The 17,205-nt window shown below is 48.6% G+C and overlaps 1 protein-coding gene across 1 annotated transcript; it reads left to right on the top strand.

Moving 5' to 3' along the window:
- Nucleotides 1-7,774: 7,774 nt before the first annotated feature.
- On the top strand, nucleotides 7,775-16,952 carry LOC138646049 (up-regulator of cell proliferation-like). The gene is made up of 2 exons (XM_069735520.1): nucleotides 7,775-8,148; nucleotides 12,244-16,952. The coding sequence occupies exons 1-2, from the start codon at nucleotides 7,866-7,868 to the stop codon at nucleotides 16,950-16,952; spliced, it is 4,992 nt and encodes a 1,663-aa protein (XP_069591621.1). The 5' UTR covers nucleotides 7,775-7,865.
- Nucleotides 16,953-17,205: the final 253 nt, after the last annotated feature.

Raw genomic sequence — 17,205 nt, 5'->3', positions numbered from 1 at the left:
AGCCGCAAGAGCTGCAGAGCGCAAGACAGAGCCGTGAGAGCGCAAGACAGAGCCGCGAGAGCGCAAGACAGAGCCGCAAGAGCTGCGGAGCGCAAGACAGAGCCGTGAGAGTGCAAGACAGAGCCGCAAGAGTGCAAGACAGAGCCGCGAGAGCTGCAGAGCGCAAGACAGAGCCGCGAGAGCGCAAGACAGAGCCGCAAGAGCGCAAGACAGAGCCAGGAGAGTGCAAGACAGAGCCGCGAGAGCTGCAGAGCGCAAGACAGAGCCGCAAGAGTGCAAGACAGAGCCGCGAGAGCGCAAGACAGAGCTGCAGAACGCAAGACAGAGCCGCGAGAGCGCAAGACAGAGCCGCGAGAGCGCAAGACAGAGCCGCAAGAGCGCAAGACAGAGCCGTGAGAGCGCAAGACAGAGCCGCAAGAGCGCAAGACAGAGCCGCGAGAGCGCAAGACAGAGCCGCAAGAGCGCAAGACAGAGCCGTGAGAGCGCAAGACAGAGCCGCAAGAGCGCAAGACAGAGCCGTGAGAGCGCAAGACAGAGCCGTGAGAGCGCAAGACAGAGCCGCAAGAGCGCAAGACAGAGCCGCGAGAGCGCAAGACAGAGCCGCAAGAGCGCAAGACAGAGCCGTGAGAGCGCAAGACAGAGCCGCAAGAGCGCAAGACAGAGCCGCAAGAGCGCAAGACAGAGCCGTGAGAGCGCAAGACAGAGCCGCAAGAGCGCAAGACAGAGCCGCAAGAGCGCAAGACAGAGCCGTGAGAGCGCAAGACAGAGCCGCAAGAGTGCAAGACAGAGCCGCGAGAGCTGCAGAGCGCAAGACAGAGCCGCGAGAGCGCAAGACAGAGCCGGGAGAGCTGCAGAGTGCAAGACAGAGCCGCGAGAGCGCAAGACAGAGCTGCAGAGCGCAAGACAGAGCCGCGAGAGCGCAAGACAGAGCCGCGAGAGCTGCGGAGCGCAAGACAGAGCCGCGAGAGCTGCGAGAGCGCAAGACAGAGCCGCAAGAGCGCAAGACAGAGCCAGGAGAGTGCAAGACAGAGCCGCGAGAGCTGCGGAGCGCAAGACAGAGCTGCAGAGCGCAAGACAGAGCCGCGAGAGCGCAAGACAGAGCCGCGAGAGCGCAAGACAGAGCCGCGAGAGCGCAAGACAGAGCCGCGAGAGCGCAAGACAGAGCCGCGAGAGAACAAGACAGAGCCGCGAGAGCGCAAGACAGAGCTGCAAAGCGCAATACAGAGCCGCGAGAGCGCAAGACAGAGCTGCGAGAGCGCAAGACAGAGCCGCAAGAGCGCAAGACAGAGCCAGGAGAGTGCAAGACAGAGCCGCAAGAGCTGCGGAGCGCAAGACAGAGCCGCGAGAGCGCAAGACAGAGCCGCAAGAGCTGCGGAGCGCAAGTCAGAGCCGCAAGAGCTGCGGAGCGCAAGACAGAGCCGCAAGAGCGCAAGACAGAGCTGCGAGAGCGCAAGACAGAGCCGCGAGAGCGCAAGACAGAGCCGCAAGAGCGCAAGACAGAGCCAGGAGAGTGCAAGACAGAGCCGCAAGAGCTGCGGAGCGCAAGACAGAGCCGCGAGAGCGCAAGACAGAGCCGGGAGAGCTGCAGAGTGCAAGACAGAGCCGCGAGAGCGCAAGACAGAGCTGCAGAGCGCAAGACAGAGCCGCGAGAGCGCAAGACAGAGCCGCGAGAGCTGCGGAGCGCAAGACAGAGCCGCGAGAGCTGCGGAGCGCAAGACAGAGCCGCGAGAGCGCAAGACAGAGCCGCAAGAGCTGCGGAGCGCAAGACAGAGCCGCGAGAGCGCAAGACAGAGCCGCAAGAGCTGCGGAGCACAAGTCAGAGCCGCAAGAGCTGCGGAGCGCAAGACAGAGCCGCAAGAGCGCAAGACAGAGCTGCGAGAGCGCAAGACAGAGCCGCGAGAGCGCAAGACAGAGCCGCAAGAGCGCAAGACAGAGCCAGGAGAGTGCAAGACAGAGCCGCAAGAGCTGCGGAGCGCAAGACAGAGCCGCGAGAGCGCAAGACAGAGCCGGGAGAGCTGCAGAGTGCAAGACAGAGCCGCGAGAGCGCAAGACAGAGCTGCAGAGCGCAAGACAGAGCCGCGAGAGCGCAAGACAGAGCCGCGAGAGCTGCGGAGCGCAAGACAGAGCCGCGAGAGCGCAAGACAGAGCCGCAAGAGCTGCGGAGCGCAAGACAGAGCCACGAGAGCGCAAGACAGAGCCGCAAGAGCGCAAGACAGAGCCAGGAGAGCGCAAGACAGAGCCGCGAGAGCGCAAGACAGAGCCGCAAGAGCGCAAGACAGAGCCAGGAGAGTGCAAGACAGAGCCGGGAGAGCTGCAGAGTGCAAGACAGAGCCGCGAGAGTGCAAGACAGAGCCGGGAGAGCTGCAGAGTGCAAGACAGAGCCGCAAGAGCGCAAGACAGAGCCGGGAGAGCTGCAGAGTGCAAGACAGAGCCGCGAGAGCGCAAGACAGAGCCGGGAGAGCCGCGAGAGCGCAAGACAGAGCCGCAAGAGCGCAAGACAGAGCCAGGAGAGTGCAAGACAGAGCCGGGAGAGCTGCAGAGCGCAAGACAGAGCCGCAAGAGTGCAAGACAGAGCCGCGAGAGCGCAAGACAGAGCTGCAGAACGCAAGACAGAGCCGCGAGAGCGCAAGACAGAGCCGCGAGAGCGCAAGACAGAGCCGCGAGAGCGCAAGACAGAGTCGCGAGAGCGCAAGACAGAGCCGCGAGAGCGCAAGACAGAGCCGCGAGAGCGCAAGACAGAGCCGCAAGAGCTGCGGAGCGCAAGACAGAGCCGTGAGAGTGCAAGACAGAGCCGCAAGAGTGCAAGACAGAGCCGCGAGAGCTGCAGAGCGCAAGACAGAGCCGCGAGAGCGCAAGACAGAGCCGCAAGAGCGCAAGACAGAGCCAGGAGAGTGCAAGACAGAGCCGCGAGAGCTGCAGAGCGCAAGACAGAGCCGCAAGAGTGCAAGACAGAGCCGCGAGAGCGCAAGACAGAGCTGCAGAACGCAAGACAGAGCCGCGAGAGCGCAAGACAGAGCCGCAAGAGCGCAAGACAGAGCCGTGAGAGCGCAAGACAGAGCCGCGAGAGCGCAAGACAGAGCCGCGAGAGCGCAAGACAGAGCCGCAAGAGCGCAAGACAGAGCCGTGAGAGCGCAAGACAGAGCCGCAACAGCGCAAGACAGAGCCGTGAGAGCGCAAGACAGAGCCGTGAGAGCGCAAGACAGAGCCGCAAGAGCGCAAGACAGAGCCGCGAGAGCGCAAGACAGAGCCGCAAGAGCGCAAGACAGAGCCGTGAGAGCGCAAGACAGAGCCGCAAGAGCGCAAGACAGAGCCGTGAGAGCGCAAGACAGAGCCGCAAGAGCGCAAGACAGAGCCGCAAGAGCGCAAGACAGAGCCGTGAGAGCGCAAGACAGAGCCGCAAGAGCGCAAGACAGAGCCGCAAGAGCGCAAGACAGAGCCGTGAGAGCGCAAGACAGAGCCGCAAGAGTGCAAGACAGAGCCGCGAGAGCTGCAGAGCGCAAGACAGAGCCGCGAGAGCGCAAGACAGAGCCGCAAGAGTGCAAGACAGAGCCGCAAGAGCCGCAAGAGTGCAAGACAGAGCCGCGAGAGCTGCAGAGCGCAAGACAGAGCCGCAAGAGCGCAAGACAGAGCCGCAAGAGCTGCAGAGCGCAAGACAGAGCCGCGAGAGCGCAAGACAGAGCCGGGAGAGCTGCAGAGCGCAAGACAGAGCCGCAAGAGCGCAAGACAGAGCCGCAAGAGCTGCAGAGCGCAAGACAGAGCCGCGAGAGCGCAAGACAGAGCCGGGAGAGCTGCAGAGCGCAAGACAGAGCCATGAGAGCGGTGGAGCACATGTTCTGTCTCCTCGGGTCCAGCTCTCCACCCATTGGGCCCAGGTGCCTATAAATTAGCAGGAGACTGCGATCTTCTGCTTGTTCTGTCCTCAGTCTGTGCCGGACTCCACATAGAAGGTGAGTGTTGGGTTTATGGATCCGGCTGTTGGTTCCGCTGCGGCCCAGAGATGTGGGGGCTTCGCCTGCAGTATGATTGTGGGCTCTTGGGGGGCTCCCCCTGCTGGTGCCCTTGGATTATGTTTACATGTTGTATTTTTTATTTTTTGTTTAGATTATGTAATTGTTTCCAGCGCATGTTTTTTTCACCCCAAAATGTAGCAAACAGCGCCTGAGGCTAGGTTTGGTTTTTTTTTTGTTTTTTTTTCTTAACTTTCTCATTGCTTTCTAAGGGTGAAAAATAAATAAAATGAAAAACTTAACTTTAAATAACTATTTTCCTGCTGCAGACTTCAGTTCTCAATCAGTCAGGACTTCTGAAATCCGAGCTTTTAGTGGAGATGTTAAGAGCAGCCTTTAAGTTTTATTTTAAAAAAAGCTGAAAAAAAAAAAGCATCATGTGAACATCGTCCTGGGGGTTTAACCACTGAACAACGAAGTCTTCAATGAGTTTCTCATTCGTACAAAATTGAGACGACCCAGAGCTGATCTGTCGTTAAGAAATCCCAGATCTGAGAAGATCACTCTAATTAGGTTTTATCATTTAAAAAAAAAATTAATGTATTTATTTTATTTTTTTTTTTTAGCATCAATGTGTCTGCTGAGACCAATTTTTCACACAAGGCTCTAAGGTTGGGTGCACACGCCGCAGATTACTCTGGATTTTTCCGGACTGATTTTGGTAAATCCGCTGGTAAACTGCACTGCAAAGTTCCTGCAATTTTTTTTTTTTTTGTGTGTGTGTGCACTTTTACACCTGCGGATTCCTATTATGGAACAGGTGTAAACCGCTGCAAAATCCACACAAAGAATTGACATGCTGCAGAATAAACAACGCTACGGTTCGGCGTGTTTTTTTCTGTAGCATGTGCACTGCGGACTTAGTTTTCCATAGCTTTACATGATACCGTAAACTCAGGGAGAACTGCTGTTAAACCGCAGCAAAATCCGCAGCGTTTCTGCACGGAAAAAAACGCTGCGGATCCCCAGGAAATCCGCAACGTGTGCATACAGCCTAAGGGTATGTGCACACGTCAGGATTTTTTCCTGGCTATTCTGTAAGAAATCCGCGTGCTTTTTTCGCGCGGAATTTGCGCGTTTTTTGCAAATTTTTTTTTTTTTTTCCGGAATGACCTTTTTGATAGGAAATCCACAAAAAATCCGGAAAAAGATAGAGCATGTCCGGATTTTTTTGCGGTAAGCGTTTTTTTTTTGCGGAAAACAACGCTAACATCTGCACAAAAAATGCGGAATGCATTCTAAAAGATAGGATGCATAATGTTAGCGTTTTTTTTACCGGATTTATAGTGTTTTTATGGCGAAATTCCGCAAAAAAACTCTAAAAATCCTGACGTGTGCACATACCCTAAGGGTATGTGCACACGTCAGGATTTCTTGCAGAAATTTTCCTGACAAAAGCCGGACATTTCTGCCAGAAATCCGCATGCGATTTTACCGCGATTTTGGTGCGTTTTTTTCCCAAATGGATAGAATTGCGGGAAAAACGCAGAAACTCCTCAAAAATAATGAACATGCTAATTTTTTTACCGCGATGCGTTTTTTCGTGGAAAAAAACGCATCCATGTGCACAAAACATGCAGAATGCATTCTAAATGATAGAATACATAATGTATGCGTTTTAAATGAGTTTTTATAGTGTTTTTAGCGCGAAAAAACGCGAAAACCTGATCGTGTGCACACAGCCTTATTCTCCAGGTCAGTACGAGCATGCAGATGCCAAACACTTCTGAGACTCGTAACCGCGGTCAGTGAGGCTGTAATGGCTTATTTTTTGCGCCCTGATCTGATATGGCTACTACATGTTTAGATTGTCTTATTGTAATGGGGGTTTTTTTTTTTCACAACTTGCCAATTAAATTCACTTGTATTATATCTTGAGAAGTTGGCTATTTTGGAACGCAGAAATACCAAAGGTGTGCTTTTTTTTTTTTTTTTTTTATGGAAAAAATTTTGTTTTTTTTGTGAAACTAAAAAAACAAAACTTTTTTTCACTGTATTTTCGTCCCCTTACGGGACTTTAGGCTGCAATCGTCCCGTCACTTGTGCTCTACTGGCAGAGCTTCAGCCCTACTATGTAGAGAGGATCTCCTGTGATCACCCGCTGACTCTGGCTTTCACAGGAGGATCGTAATGGCTGGCATGGGGGTCATCTGCAGACCCCTGACTTTCACGACAACCCATCTGACGTGCTCCTGTGCCGCCGTCAGAGACTGACAGCGTTATGTAACATCCTCGAGCGACGCACCACTCCACCTGTGGCTTTTAGAGGCATTTGATTAAATCCGCCATCATGTGCACAAACGTGAGCCCAGATCAGAGGCAGGGACACAACGCGTGGCGTACATGCACATCATATGTCGTGATGGGTTCAGCCTTAAAGGATCAGGGAATTTATCAACTTTGCTCTTTATTTATTTTATTTTTTATTCCTCTTGTTCCAAGAGCCGTCATTTTAATTTCTAAATCCCCAACAGCTCGTTCCTTGTATCTTACAGGACCGGTTGCACTTTTTACTGGCACCATTAAAAGCACAGGGACATTTTATTTTATAATAATCCTATCCAATTGTGGCACTTTATTTTATTCCAAGAGTTATTGATTGAACTGAACTTTGTTGCTGGGAAAACCCGTTTCGTGTGAACTCCTTCTTCTATTACCCTCCTGATGTCTTCAGCTGCTTTCAAACATCAGATTTTTTGCCGTCAGGCACAATCCGGCGAATTTTTGAAGAAAAAAACAGATTCGTCGGAAATTGTGAAAAACTGATGCAATGGATCCGTTTTTTCACAAGAGATGGAAAATGCAAAAAATCTGTGCATGATCAGTGTAAAAAAAGGAATCCGTCACTGGATTCGATCATATGACAGATCCAGCGCCATAGGCTTCCATTATAGCAAAACCCGGATCTGTCACGGTCCCTTTTTTTTTTTAACGGACACAAAACGTTACTATGTCAGTTTTCTCCGGCTGCTGGAAATCAAGTTTTCAACGGATCCGAGGTAAAACGTCTGAGCATCTTCCTCTTTTCCAACCTCTCCTTCGTTCTGCAGTCTCCTGGCTGCCCCCAATTTTTTTTTTTTTTTTTTCCTCTTCATTCTTTTAAATGTCCTGTGTCCTCTTCTGCAGCCTCCCCTTATGTCTACGTGATGGCCTCTTTTCTCCAGTCTTTCCCCATTCCCCTAGGGGGCTCCTGCTTTGTTGTTGCCACCCCCATGTCTTTCACTGTCATCCACTCTAACCATCTTGTTTGCCCCCTCACCACAATCTTTGTCCTGTATTTTTATTTATTTTCCTCACTTATATAGCGCCATTAATTCCGCAGCTTTATATACATTATCATCGCTGTCCCCATTAGGGCTCCCAATCTAGATGACTTATCAGTATGTCTTTGGAGTGTGGGTGAAAATCTAAGAACCCAGAGGAAACCCAGAGAACACGGGAGAACATACACACTCCTTACAGATGTTGTCCTTGGTGGCATTTGAACCCGGGACTGCAGTAGTAACCACTGAGCCACCATGTTGCTTTTCCATTGGTATTTATCTCCACAGCCACCCCGTTGTCCTCCTCTCTAACTCTTTTTCTTCCCACCCCCTTGTCCATCCATGGGTGTCCTCTTTTGCAGGCTTCCCCTTGGTCATCCAGGAAAACTCTTCTCTTCATTTTCCCTGTTCTTCCCTAGCTGTCCGCTTGTTTCTTCTCGAAGGTCCTCATCGCTCGCTCTGTGGCATGGATGCCTTATAATATTATTGCACAGTGCTCAGTTTTTATACTTTTTCCATAGGGCTGTGTCTTTCTGTTCATGCAGAAGAAGTAACTGATCTCTTACATTTTTTTGCAGGCTGACCTTCAGTTATCATGGCGGCATCCAAGGCCATCAACCGTCTGAGATGGAAATTCTCCGAGGTGTTTGAGAAGGACGTGGATGGTTTCATGGATGAAGTGAACTCTCTCCAGCTTATAACATCTGAACAACATAGAAATCTGTGTGAAGTTGAGAGTCCGGTGGAGAAAACGCTTAACCTGATGGATCTGATTCTTCACAAGGGAGAAGAGGCCTGCCAGAAGTTCCTAAATCACCGAGAGAACATGATTCCCAGATTTCCAGGATTGTCATCGGTATATGAACACCTCCAGGACAGTGAGTACCGTACATCCATTGTGTCTGGTGGGGGAGCGGCACTTACACAATCCATTATTAATGGCAAAAAAATGGGTGGGGAACTTTTTTTTTTTTTTTTTTTTTTTTTTAAGGGGGGCAGGGGAGTAAGTTTTTAGAAAGGTAGGAAAAACAAGTGAAAAAAAATTTTAAAATTGGTTGTGGGGAAGGAAATCCTGGAAGGGGGATCTGAAAACAACTTGCTTCCTGAGAGATGGAAGAATTTTTTTTAACTAGTTTATGGAAGTAAATCAGTCTAGTAGGCTGAATGGACAATGTGGATTTAATTGTCCATGACGTTGGAAAGGTGCCATCCGACCATAGTCTTGTTACTGATGACGTGCCATCAGAACTCTGGCTTATCTCTACTGGTGCCTCTAGGGTTTGTCCAACTTTATTGCCTTGGTACCTGGGCTCTTAATGTTTGGTAGCTCTTCTTTCTCTGCATTTATGATCTTGAAGCATCTGTAGATGATGGTTAGTTTCTTGATGCTTCCATGCAGCCACCATTCTTATTAGGGCACATCCACTCTTAGGCTCTAGACCCCCTAAAAAAGATGCTGGAGCTCCCTCTGATTATCATCCTGGTCCCTTGACCCAAACAATTCAAGGGCTTTTCAATCTTAATGGGAAAGTGTCTTCCCAACGTCTCCTCCTCCCCTCCATCCAAGGTGGTCCCCTTTGTCTCATCCATTATTTTGAATTCTTCCACCTGAATAATGGACTCTGTTTGCATGGCATGAAGGGGAAAAAATACTTTTAGGATAATAAAATTGGTTCCTGAATTTTTTTTTTTTTTTTTGCCAAATGTCTAATCTTGACCATTGTCCTGAATCGGAGCCATCAGATGTAAGTTTTCCAGCATCTGGGGTCAGTTTTCAGTTTGGAGCCCCCTCCCATACATGTTTGATTAGACAAGTGACCACTCATATGTGATCTGCACACTTGGTCATTTGCTGATGAGCTGCTCTTCATAATTCTCTCAAAAACCTACAGCCCGTCCTTCACTGGGAAGCGGGAAGGAAAGCGAGTCTGTATGTGGCCGGCAATATGAGAGTCACATGATAAACTGGTGAGCCGAGCGACATCCTACAGGGAGGTACATGCTGGTAGGATCTGGTGTGCTGCAATGCTTTCTGAAAATGAAGCTCAGCGTTTTGGGGCTCACTCATGGGTATTAGCACTGAGCCCAGTAATTGGCTGCAGCGGTCATATGGACACTAGTAATTTCAGCTGCAGCCTGTGGGTAAAGAACAGACCAGTAGTGGAGGACGAGCAGAAGGGGAAAAAATTAATCCTCCTTTGAGGGGCTGTAAAATGCAGCAAAAGAGACTCCTTAATCTATTTACACACTTATTGCGCTTATGTTGTAACTTGATCAGAATAGTAAACGCATGCACAGTATTAGAAAGCTCCCGACCGCTGAAGAAAAGAACATGACCCCCCCCCTGTCCGCAGGGCCCCCAGCACACCGGGCCCCCAGTATGCTGGGCCTGGGATGCATCCTCTTCTGCGGTTACGGGGTTTGGTGCCTGGTGCACAGTGAATAAATGGGCACACGGCTATGGGTGTGTGGGGGTTAACACTGGTTCTTGTGCGGGTTCCTCTTTGGGTGGTGATAATGGTGGCATTCTCCACGGTGTTTGTGAGGAAGGAGATGACCTTTATAACAGACAAAACTTTTACTTGTAACACAGCCATAGATGGTGGAACATAACATGTACAGATGACAAAGTTCCTCAGACGGGCGACATTTAGGGACAAATGCAGGAAACGGCACATGAGGCGTGATAAACAGCAAGTGTGAACAGGGCCTATCCTGATATCCAAGCTGACACAATTGTCTTCTTCTATCCCACCGGGGTGATGTTCCCCCAGCAGACCCCCATATCTCGGCCTCCTCTGACCTTCATTATGTTGTAGTATTCGTGTGTTCCCATCTCATTTATGGGGGATGACCCTCCCGGCTCGTCCGTCTCCTGCGTCCACAGCGTAGTATTCTGGTAGGCTAAGGGTGCTGTGCAGACCAGGGAATGCCATCTGCCTGAAGGGTCCTAGTCCTCAGGCGATCCTACAGGTTTCCTCAGGTCAGTCTATCTCTACTCCACCAACTGGAAGGGGAAAAAATAATCCCCCTCACATGCTTGCTGGCTGGTGCCTGCTGGTGCCTGTGGTCTGGGGCGCTCCCCGGCCGGCTGGTGCCTGTGGTCTGGGGCGCTCCCCGGCCGGCTGGTGCCTGTGGTCTGGGGCGCTCCCGGGCCTGCTGGTGCCTGTGGTCTGGGGCGCTCCCCGGCCGGCTGGTGCCTGTGGTCTGGGGCGCTCCCCGGCCGGCTGGTGCCTGTGGTCTGGGGCGCTCCCGGGCCTGCTGGTGCCTGTGGTCTGGGGCGCTCCCGGGCCTGCTGGTGCCTGTGGTCTGGGGCGCTCCCCGGCCGGCTGGTGCCTGTGGTCTGGGGCGCTCCCCGGCCGGCTGGTGCCTGTGGTCTGGGGCGCTCCCCGGCCGGCTGGTGCCTGTGGTCTGGGGCGCTCCCCGGCCGGCTGGTGCCTGTGGTCTGGGGCGCTCCCGGGCCGGCTGGTGCCTGTGGTCTGGGGCGCTCCCGGGCCGGCTGGTGCCTGTGGTCTGGGGCGCTCCCGGGCCGGCTGGTGCCTGTGGTCTGGGGCGCTCCCGGGCCGGCTGGTGCCTGTGGTCTGGGGCGCTCCCGGGCCGGCTGGTGCCTGTGGTCTGGGGCGCTCCCGGGCCGGCTGGTGCCTGTGGTCTGGGGCGCTCCCGGGCCGGCTGGTGCCTGTGGTCTGGGGCGCTCCCGGGCCTGCTGGTGCCTGTGGTCTGGGGCGCTCCCGGGCCTGCTGGTGCCTGTGGTCTGGGGCGCTCCCCGGCTGGCTGGTGCCTGTGGTCTGGGGCGCTCGCTGGAACTCTGACTGGAATAACTGTTCCAGCTATTTATAGTTCACCCAGAGGCTCCACCCACCAAGCAATCTGCCTAGCAACTGACTCAGTGATGCCGTGTGCTATGTCCGCCATGGCAAAAATGGAAGTCTCAGCTACATCCACTTACAATATCATTCTCTCTTGAAAAAGTTAAAAAGTGATTAGGAAATTGAGGGAACATGGATGCCTGCCTCTGGGCCGCTCCCAAGGCTCGGGGCCTCCAGGCTGAAACAAGGCCTCGGCCTTCTGTGCTGATGGCCGTCATTTAAAAGACGACTCGTGAGCCTTCCTGCTGGAGGAAGGTCGGTCACAGCATCTACTGAACCCAACAATGGCCGTTATTGATGCATATAAACCAGTATTCAGCCGGGAAGCTAGTAAGTGATGTGACCACTCGATTCCGGACTGGCACGTCCACCTGAAGGCTCAATCACCACAGATCATGATCTCACCACCAGCAGTGACTCACAGCGAATATCCAGATTAGAACTTTATTTTATTTCCTGTATTAACTCATGTAAATTGCAGGAGTCTGCCGTGTACAGACACAGATGGTCGGGTGACTTTGCTGACCATATAATCAGAGGGAGGTCTGAAAGATCGGCCATAATGTGCTGGAGCTGACAGGAGGCCGCTCTTCACTTTGGTACACATGATTATAGAGATATAGATGGATCTATGTTTCTCTCATCTTGATCTGTGGAAACATTAGAAATGGGTTCTGTTCACTGAGCGGTTTTGACTCTTAATCTCAAAAGATGGAAACTTTACACTTTCTTTCGTTGTGGAATTATCCTGCACAGATTCTCAAGACAAAACTGCACTGATGCAATGGAGATGGGTAATAATAATAAAAATAAGAAAACTACAAACAGCCTAACTCTGCACACCGTGGAGGAGGGTTCTGAATGTATTTATTGCAATGAACGGATGGGCCGGTATTAGTAGAACTGCTGGACGGAGCAGATGGATGGGACAAGGAGCCTTTTTGCTGCACCTGTAATTGCTGTTGGTTTAGAGAAGGGACAAATGGTTGTGAGCTACAGAAATGCAGCTACAGAATCTATAGGGGTCTGGATAACTGTTTTTATACTTGGTGCGTCAAATATTACATTTAGATTCTTTAACAAATTTTTTTTTTTTTTCTTTTATAGGCAAACTAAAAACATTTAATGAGCTTTTGGTTAATATGGGATTGGAGAAATCTACAAATTCAAAGTTGACTCTGAGGAACATTTTGACCATTGGTCCAGAGAATCTACATCATGAAAAACCAAAAACCACAGCAGACCTTCCTGAACATTTCCTAATGAATCTTGTAGCCTTACACAGAAATGCAAGAAAAACAGAACTTGATGATCTGTTAAACCTGGGATCAAGTGCAGAAGATGAGTCATTTGACTTGTTCACCAGTAAATCAATGCAAAATCAGAAATCGAAATCTATTCACCCTCTGGATGTTCTGTGCGCAGTCCTGAGCTGCTCAGATGAATGTCTTAAGCAAGAACTCATATCCAAAATGTCCATGTGCCAGTTTCCAGTTCCTCTTTTGCTTCCCTCTGATGATGGTTTAGGATCTATCTTCATGCGTTGGACAATGAGAGATATTGTGAAGAAATGGAGACCTCAGTCTCTAGCAGATAGTAAAGGGTTCAGAGAAGACAACGTGGTGAACATTAATATGGCGATCTTCTCTTTCGTCAGGCTAGGGCCAAATAAGTTATCGAAATCTAAGATCTTAAACCAAGTTCTTAACCCAGCTCAACAACATCATGAGTTCTTCATACACGACAACATGGATGGAGGGAACATTGAGAGGAAGATATCTGACGGGCTGGTGGAAATGTCCTGGTACTTTCCTTGTGGGAAATCTGATGTCTTCCCGGAGCCGATTGCTGTGGGTAATCTACGTGGAGACCTGGAGTCCAACTGGGAACAGTTCACCTTTCTCACTCGGATCTCATCGGCCACCTTCATATTTATTGAGAGTATGTGTGAGAGACAATTCAGGTTACTATCTTCCTTCAGTCCCCCTGAGACAAAGTTTCATTTCATTATCACTCCAGGTAAAGACAAAGCTGTTGACCCAGAGAGCAAGAAACACATGCAAAATCTAATGTCTGTCCTAAAGATTGAGAAAAACAATGTTGTTCTAAAATCATCCACCATGAATGATGCAGAATTCATGAACATGGTTCAAAAAATCATAAATGGTCAACTGAAGAGAAATCCTAAACTTGTAAGAGTAAAAGATATTACTGTAGAACTCTTTGATCTTAGCATCCATATCGATGACTCTTCTCCCGAATTTCTGAGAACAAGCGACTATGCCCTTAACATTACCTCAATGATAGAAAATGTAGAAAGGTTTAAGAATGAAAGCTTAACCCTGCAAGGAGATCTGTGGAAAAAGCTATCTAAATTAGAAAAGGAACTCTGCAGAATGAAAAAACAAGGTGGAGAAGATCAGGAAATATATCGGTCAAAGCTAAAAGTGAAACGTACTTTACTTCACATTGAACAAAATAAGCATGCTCTCCCTGGAGCCATGACTCTATTTATCAATGTTCTTGCGCATTTATCTAGAGATGAGAAACAATATTTTCTCAAATGGATGAAGTTTGAGCTTGATTCTATTGCAAGAAAAAATGTATCCAAGCTACAGGCAGAATATAAAGAGATATGCAGCCAATCTGCTGCAGCAGACCATGCCCAAGAACTGAAGCAGCTTGACAAGAGAATTTCAGAGTGTTCATTAGGTATTGAGCATTTCCTTCGTGAGTTAGGACAATTTTATGAAGCTGAATTTTCTACAGTGAAAAATGTATCTGCTAAAAGGTTCCATCACCTTCCAGGCATTGTCGCTGATCTCCTGTTAGATGGTTTCCCGTTGGAGCTGATTGATGGAGATGCCTCCAACATTCCCTTACAGTGGATAACTGATGTCCTGACTAAGCTGAACAAGAAGACTGGAGGACAATGCAGGTTGAGGGTGATAACTGTGCTGGGAGTGCAGAGTACGGGGAAGTCCACCCTCCTGAACACCATGTTTGGTCTACAGTTCCCTGTGGCCAGTGGTCGATGCACACGAGGAGCCTTCATGACTCTCATTAAAGTGACGGAGAACTTCCAGAAGATGATGGGTTGTGAATTTATTCTGGTGATCGACACTGAAGGGTTGAAAGCTCCTGAATTGTTTTCTCTTGAGGACAGTTATGAACATGACAATGAGTTGGCCACACTAGTGGTTGGGCTGAGTGACATCACGATAGTCAATATGGCCATGGAAAATACCACAGAGATGAAGGATATTTTACAGATAATTGTCCATGCATTTCTAAGGATGAGAGAAGTTGGCAAGAAACCCAACTGCCAGTTTGTCCATCAGAACGTGAGTGATGTGTCCGCACATGATAAGAATATTAGAGACCGGAAGAAACTTCTAGAACAATTAAATGAAATGACAAAAGTGGCTGCAAAAATGGAAAAGAAAAGTGGCTTTGACAAATTCAGTGACGTCATGGACTATGACTTGGACAAACACAACTGGTACATCCCCGGACTGTGGCAGGGGGTCCCACCAATGGCTCCTGTAAATTCTGGATACAGTGAACACGTTTCTGAACTTAAACAATATCTGTTAGAATTCCTACAATCCAAGACACTAGACAAGGCCTTAACAATACCAGACTTTTGTAAGTGGGTGAAAAACTTGTGGAATGCAGTCAAAAATGAGAAATTCATCTTTAGCTTCAGGAACAGTCTGGTGGCCGAAGCTTATAATAAGCTGTCGATGCAGTTCTCTCAGTGGGAATGGGATTTTACTAAAGAGGTCCATAATTGGGTAATGAGGAAAGAAACGAACATTAAGAATCAACCGACTCACAACTTTGATGAAAACGCCAACGAGACTATCAAAGATCTGGATCAACTGCTGCATAAAGAAGAGAAGAAAATGATGGACCTGTTGGAGAAATATTATGAAATGGATTTAGAAAACATTAATTTGATAGAAAGATATCGGGAGGATTTTAAAAAGAGCATTACAGGTCTAAGAAGAGAGCTCCGGAGAAATGCGATAGACAAGTATCAAAGACTACTCTCTATACAAAAGGGGAACCTAAAGATTCGGGACATCAAGAAGAAGTACCAGGCGTTGATTGAAGAGAAAATTGATGGACTGTTGAAAACCTGCAGAGAGAAGGACCATGAGCTGAGTGATGAAGAGGTAAAACGTGAATTTAATGCCATGTGGGAGAAGACCCTGTCAGATTTACAAATTGAGAAACTGGAGAGATGTAAAGTGAGCGATGCAATTCGCCGACAACTTAGAAATGATATGAGCAACAAAGGACCAGATGTAAATGAAGCGTTATTGGCCGAGAATACGTTGGCTGATCAACACACCAACTTTATTATTTCTGAAAGCCATATAGATCTGCACTGGTTTTCAAAAATATGGGAACAAAATGTTGGGAAAAGAAAAGAATGTTATGATGAGCTTGATAATCTTGCTACCTCACTTATAGAAATGTGCGACAGAAATGTCAGCGAGATGGAGAACACTAATGAGGACTATGATGACACTTATTGCCAGGAAATTCTGCAGATGATTAATAGAAAACTTGAAGATGAACAGAATAAAAATCTCCACTTCACATTGCAGTTTGAGTTGGACATCAAGCTCTTTATTTTTAGAAAAGCATCAACCAGATTTCAGCAGATGCACGATCACTTTATAGAAAGGAACGACCCAGGAACTTGCTTGGACACCCTGAAGCCGGATTATCTGACTGTATTTCTTGATGTTTTTAAAGCAAAAGATGAATCGCAAAGCAGAGTCAAACAGTTCTGCGAGAAGTGTCTGAGCCCCGCAATAATCGATTACGTTTACAATCATCTGGGGAAGAAGATGGTCAATTACACTTTAGAAGATCCAAGCAACCAAATATTCCAAAGTCGGAGCTTTTTCCAGTATAATCTATTGAAGGACTTACTGGATGAAATGTCTTCCAAAAAATATGTTCAATATACAAAATTTTATGAAACCTTTTGTAAAGAATGGATCCAAAATAAAATTAAAGAAATGTATGAGGAGCGAGCAGCTCTCCAACCATTACAGGCAGATCTCATCAGCTCGGTCCTCAAAGATGTGAAGGACGTCCTTAGAGACGAGACCATTCTGGAGAGTGAAGACATTCGTCAGTTTTTAGATAATGTCCAGAAGAAGTTGGATGATAAGCTTGTGATTTCACAGGAAGCAGTGGCAATCATGGCCTTCAATAACACCATTAATGTTCGTCAGTTCTCTACGACTAGTCAGGATTTTCTTGCATCTACACAACAACAGATCTTGTCACAGCTGAAGTCAATGACTTTCTCAGATTTACTTTCCAAACTAAAACTGAAGCCTCAGGATGAGCTGTTCAGTAAAGTGATTGGATGTAGACATCAGTGTCCATTCTGTAGAGTCCCCTGTGAGGCTGAAGGTGCCGACCATACTGAACACTTTGCATCGGTTCATAGACCTCAAGGTTTGGGTCATTACAAATGGGCAGGAGGAAAAAAATTAGTGACCGACATTTGTACATCATGTGTTGTGTCTGAAAACTCATTCAGTAATTTATACACTGGTTGTAAAAGTCACCCGTACAAAGATTATCGCACGTACTATCCAGACTGGAGCATCCAACCGGACCCCAGCATCAAGTCCTCGGATTACTGGAAATTCATTTTTGCCAAATTTAACAGAGAATTTGCTAAAGAATTTTATGCGGAACCAGCAAGACTGCCTGATGACTGGAAGGTAATGACCCAAGAAGATGCCCTCAACAGCTTAAAGGAAACCTTTAATATCTCCTAGGATCAGCAACACAAGAACTGTAAGTAGTTTCCGCAGCCAAAAAACTACTTTAATCAGGTGAATCCACTTGTATGTACAGTATAAATTGCAGTCAGGACCACTAGTGAGCCTGTGAGTCCTGCTGACCCGTCACATGTATGGCTGCTCTCGGATGAGTGATCGGCAGTGTGTGGGTGGGGACAGTAGGACTCACAGGCTCATGGCTCCGCCCAGCAATTAAATCAAAGCAATAGATAATTAAGCCTAGTCTTGC

The sequence above is a fragment of the Ranitomeya imitator genome, chromosome 7 (genome assembly GCF_032444005.1).
Source record: "Ranitomeya imitator isolate aRanImi1 chromosome 7, aRanImi1.pri, whole genome shotgun sequence".
Classification (NCBI taxonomy): Eukaryota; Metazoa; Chordata; class Amphibia; order Anura; family Dendrobatidae; genus Ranitomeya; species Ranitomeya imitator.
Note: the sequence above shows the minus strand (reverse complement) of the source record. Positions and strands in the feature narration are given on the sequence as shown.

Excerpts from the sequence above, each read along its gene's own strand:
- LOC138646049 (XM_069735520.1), top strand. The coding sequence starts at position 7,866 with ATGGCGGCATCCAAGGCCATCAACCGTCTGAGATGGAAATTCTCCGAG. Across the intron at positions 8,149-12,243 it reads ATATGAACACCTCCAGGACA|GCAAACTAAAAACATTTAAT; the intron begins GTGAGTACCGTA and ends TTTCTTTTATAG.